Source organism: Vollenhovia emeryi, unplaced genomic scaffold (assembly GCF_000949405.1).
Source record: "Vollenhovia emeryi isolate VEMERY1.0 unplaced genomic scaffold, V.emery_V1.0 DF939221.1, whole genome shotgun sequence".
NCBI lineage: Eukaryota > Metazoa > Arthropoda > Insecta > Hymenoptera > Formicidae > Vollenhovia > Vollenhovia emeryi.
The window spans coordinates 208,349-213,579 of NW_011967145.1; the positions used below are offsets into that span (position 1 = coordinate 208,349).

At 40.0% G+C, this 5,231-nt stretch overlaps 1 protein-coding gene across 1 annotated transcript in view; it reads right to left on the bottom strand.

The window, feature by feature from the left end:
• The window catches only part of LOC105560783 (pancreatic triacylglycerol lipase-like), a 9,901-nt gene extending 6,102 nt beyond the window's left edge, over window positions 1-3,799 (bottom strand). Inside the window, exons 1-4 of the mRNA XM_012010191.1 lie at window positions 3,584-3,799; window positions 1,196-1,276; window positions 664-929; window positions 70-544 (exon numbers count right to left, since the gene is read on the bottom strand). Coding sequence (XP_011865581.1) covers window positions 70-544; window positions 664-929; window positions 1,196-1,276; window positions 3,584-3,671 — 910 coding nt within the window. The 5' untranslated portion in view covers window positions 3,672-3,799. The remainder of the gene's footprint in view (window positions 1-69; window positions 545-663; window positions 930-1,195; window positions 1,277-3,583) is intronic.
• Between the last annotated feature and the right edge of the window lie 1,432 nt (window positions 3,800-5,231).

Below are 5,231 nucleotides of genomic sequence, written 5' to 3' on the forward strand. Positions count from 1 at the left end.
CGATATAATTAAATGGAAATCAAACTGTTTAGTGGGTGCTCGCGCTCGGGTCGCCTGTTTTTAATTTACCTTTCAAGTGACTGACCACCACGGAGTTCTTAATATCCGTGCAGCCGGGCTGCTCCCTGCCGCCGTTTGGGAAAAAGTCGATATGCCCGATCGGTTTAAGTAGGCCGAAGCCGTCCATGAAGTCCTGAGAGCCGTCGGTGTGAACGACATCGACGAGACGGGCGTCGGTCGCGTCCAATTTTCTCGTTTTCTCCCTGAAGAGGTGACGCCGGAAGAAGGGCGACGCCGGGTCGAGGCCTGTTATGCGACCCAGAAGCAGGCTCCTCTCCTTCAACACCTCCGAGGCGCAGCCGGCCACGTGCGCGCCCAGACTGAATCCGATCACGTAAATGTCGGCGGGATCGACTCCCAAGTTGACAGCGTCTAGAAGTACCAAGGCCAATTGCCGGCCGACCAGTTCGCTATTCGCCACCGCAGCTCCGTAACTGGTGCCCGCCCCCTTCGTCCAGTCCAGGATGATGACGTTCGCGTCTTCCTGGGGGATAGAGCTTTAAAGATCCTACAACAATTTCTCAATGCCGGCCGGGAGATCTTGTAATGATAAAGCGGGGAAAAAGATGTTCGGTTAAACTGTTAAAACTGCCGAGGAATTACAATATCGAGTAGGAAATTTATGCCGTGTATTGCGCCGACGTCGCTTCCGCTGCCCTTGAAACCGTGTATCAGCACTCTGAGGGGCTTGCTGACGTTGAACCGAGAATGTGCGATGGACTTTTGGTTGTCCCCGTACTGCAGGGGTTCCGGATTTCGCCGGTCCGCGCGCGTATAGAGGAGGAACCTGGTTTGGATCACGCTAGGGTGCTCGGGCGGTCGTTTTATCGATAAATGCTGCGGCGGATCCGCGAAGCAACCAAGTAGATCTGAAATATTCGACGCGACGATTCATTTCAAAATATGTCCAAGCTCCGGAAAATTAACTCTTACACTTTATCCGACTTGAAAATTGCTTTTCTCACTGTTTCAACATGTTGACGTGTTAAAAGGAAACAATGAAAAGTCATTTAACTATTTAATTAAATATATTTGGAGGGAAATCGAATTGTAATGCGAATGTCAATTTATATATTAAATTTTTTACGTATTTGAATTTCAAATTATACTCTGGATAAAATCGGTGCTGCCTTACCGTAACAAACTTTCGATTTTTCCTCGCGAGAGATAGCGATCCGTCTTAGCACAGCGCGATTCCGCACCGCGAGAAGTTTCACTGCAAAGAAATATGCGGCATCACCTTGGCGGGAGAAGTCCTGATAACGGATCTTCAATCGCGATACCGTACACAACCGCGGGCGTTATCGATCAATGTTCCCTTTGCCCGATCGCCCCACTTGTGCACTTTACTTTCTCCCGTAGCGGTAAATTATTCCGTACAGCATCGCTTCAGTACGATTTGCGCGCCGGCGGACGTTATAGTCCCCGTGCTCGCATAATTGAGATTTTCAGTCTATCATAACATTGCAGTATTGCGTCATGCGATCCCATCGCGCTAGTCGCGCTGTGAAAGTGTGCCGTATGTAAATGCGACCTTAAGGTGCGAAGTACCGGTATGTTTCACGTGAGAATATTTGTTTCGTGTGCACAAGGCGAGCGCGTGTGGCGATCTTTCTCGTATCTCCGAATGGTGTTTCGCGACGGAAAAAATTTTAATTCTGACGTTTGTCACACATGCGTGCGCGTCACGGCGGGCTACGGTAGTTGCGTAACAAATATCGGTTATATATTATACTGGCTACCAGTATAAAGATTAACAAACCACCATAAGCGCGGCTGTGCGTGAAGATTCGCAGTTGCGCGATACATTTATACATCGGTGTACTAAAGTAATATTACATTTCGTCGGTAGAATCATTTTCTTAGAAAAACGTACAAAAACAATTGACAAATATGCAACGAAATCTCGCGAGTTGCATCGGTCTTACGGCGAATTCGATTGCTCGCACCAGTGCGCACCGAGTGCACACTAAGGCCGGTTCATAGTCAATTTTTATACTTAACTTTGTCTTAAATACACGTTCAAAGAGTATTTAGCCGAAACAATGATCCGCGTGGATGCCGTACACTGAGAAAAAAATTTTCTTAATTTTAGAAAATATATTTACTAAAATTAGATTTACTTGATTTAAATAAATAATGTTTAAAATGAAAAGTTTTTCTCTTTATTATAATAAATCAAAACATTAAAATTAAAAAATGATTTCTTATTGAAACATTTGTTTAAATCTAATTCAGATTTGCTACATTACAGTACAGTACTTGTTGAAATGTAGTAAAGAACTTTTTTAAATGTAGAATCTTGATATTTTAATTTTATAAAAACCATTTTAGTACATATTTCTTTAAATTCAGTTTTTCAAATGTGCAAAAATAGTAAATCAGTTACTTATAAAAAGTATATACATTTTAAAAACACTTTATTACATTGTAGAAAATGTTTACTTAAGTAAAACTAATATATCCGATAAAGACGCAAAAACAATTTTATTTATATTGTATTATAGTAAACATTTCTTAAATTTAAAACTACATTTTCTTTTGTTTGGTGCTGCCACTAGATGGCCGCCGAACTCGTAAGTAAAATCGTGGCAGCTATGGTATATGTATAAGCAACCGCATCAGCAGACGCAGTTTAACCATTTAATGGTCTATTTTTATTATGGCTGAACATAGTGTACTAATTCAGTGTTTATCTTTTTTCTTTTAATGAAGGGAAAATTCTAATGTAGAGGGAGAAAGATGTATAAATATACATTTGTTTCACATATTTTCTATCAAACGATAATGTTGTTTGAATGAAACAATAATATCGTTTAGATTAAAAAGAATATTCCTTTCGTTTCAAACAAATATTTTATTTCTGACAAAGATATATATTATTTCAAATATCAAATTTGTTTGGATACAACCAAATTTATTAAATCCAAAGAAATCGTTTTCTCTGTGTACTAGTTCTTCATTATATTTAACAAAATATTTATTATAATTGGTAAACTATTTAATTTATGGAAACGACGATTTTCTTTGTATGAGTAAATTAAATTGGAAAAGTAGAAAATAAACATTACAAATTAATAAACATTAACTGCTTTCCATAAAATAGTTTTGATAATTAGTAAACGATTCATTTATTGATAGAATCATTTTCTATAAATGAACAATATGATTGCTTATTTTAAAAAAATGCGTTCACAGTTGTATGCAAACACATGGTTTGCTAAAACTAAAGAAATTTTTTTTCTATCTAGTAAATTTTTTTCTCAGTGTACGGATCATTTTACTGGCTATGAAATATTTCAACGAGTATTCAAGACAATTCTCATATGCAATAGAATTGACCGTAAACAAGCCTTAGTGTGCACTCAGTGCGCACTAGTGCAGGCAACCGAATTCGCTATTAGATACGAGAAGGAAAAATTGCGACAACTCTTTTATCAGCGCGATTTCCACTCCGCGAACGCGATTGTCATTTCGATTGTTACGATATAACAGTCCTGAGCGTCGTATTTGTTATACTCACCGGGCTGCAATTTTCCGGCGAACGACGTGGCGGTAGCAATTATCATCAGCAAAGCAAGTAGAACGCGACGAATGTCGGCTGACTGCATCTTGCCACTGAATTGTCGAAACTTCGCGTCCTTGGTTGAGATGGTCGCATTCCGCCTCTTCTTCGCCTTCTCCACCTCCTCCCGTGCTTTCTTCCGTTCTTCCCGTTTCTCTTGTCCCGGCGAAACACTTGGCGTTTCTGCCGCGATCGGCACGGCACGCTTTTTGTCCGCCAGACTCACCCAGTGACAGCCTCCACCTAACCGTAGAAAGCGTACCTTCTATGAGCAGCCTTCTTTTTGCGCAACCACCTTTCCGCTTGCCAGAGCCTGACGACTGCTCCAACATTAGTCTAAGTTCACTTCCAATTCGCGACAGGGAAATTCGTCATTTCGCGTGTGTTTCTCTTTTGTTCCACTTACGTCAGGTATTTTCTCTGCTGTTTTTTTTTTCGTATCTTTTAAGATATCAGAAGATTTAAAAAAAAAGTCAGGTCAGTTTTATAATTTAACGAATCTGGAGAATCTTTCTTTCTTTCTCTCGTTCGAAAATTAATTTCTCACGTGATCCGCCGAATAAAAATATGCCGAATTTGCATACGTGTGTTTCCGGGTGACGATCGCCTATCGGTTAAAGTTTAGCGACATTGACGCGACACTTTCGCCAAACAGCCGCGACTGCCTTGACATGATGTAACGATGTCGTGCCGTCCTCCGGTATAGACAGAAACCGCGTGCGCCGAGTTAAACGTGCGTCGATGCATCGCTTTCACTCAAATAAATTATATGCGACGTGTTTTTCTCGTGTAAAACCCTGACATCGGGCGAAAACAGGAAAACAGGTTGATTTGTTCCATTTGTGGTCTAGAGAAGAAACGGGTTGGATGAGCGTGCAATTCTTTCCACGGTGAATATCCTGAATTATCGTCGAGTGATTAATGTACGATTAATACGTTACAAAATACACATACGTGTTTCTGATAGAAACACCTATTTCACGGAACGGTACGGCCAATTTTCTTGGGCTTTATTTACCCGGAGACCAGCCGAGTGAGTTTCGCGATCATGCAAGAGTACACACAAATTACATAAACCGAAAGCAAGTTAATTATAAAATTACGACCGTCTCGGTTACTTCTTGTTTACGTCGATTTTCCACATTTACATCATTTCAAAGCAACCACGCGTAAAAGTTGACCCCTGCCTCTTTCACAACAATTAGCTCGGACCATGGGTGTGAAAACGGCTATATAAATCGTGAAATACTTTCACTTTAATAAACGTGCAAAGAAATAACGAAATAGAGATTATATTCATCAAGCTTATTAGTCGACAACTTATTACTGGCAACTTAAAGAGATTTCTATGTTTACACTGTTATTCTTTAGAATTATTAATTTCTTTGCACTCCTCGCAATAATAATTTGATTTGTCAACGTCGACCGAAGTTTACTTATTTTTGATTTTATACATTTTTTACTCAAATTCGACCATCGACCGTCGCGCTTCCACTTGAGTCTCACGCTGAAATCTGGCCGAGGCGCGCACAGACGTAGATGATTACTTATAATATATTTATTTGTAATGTTTTATTATATTATTATTCTTTACATTTCTCGCAAT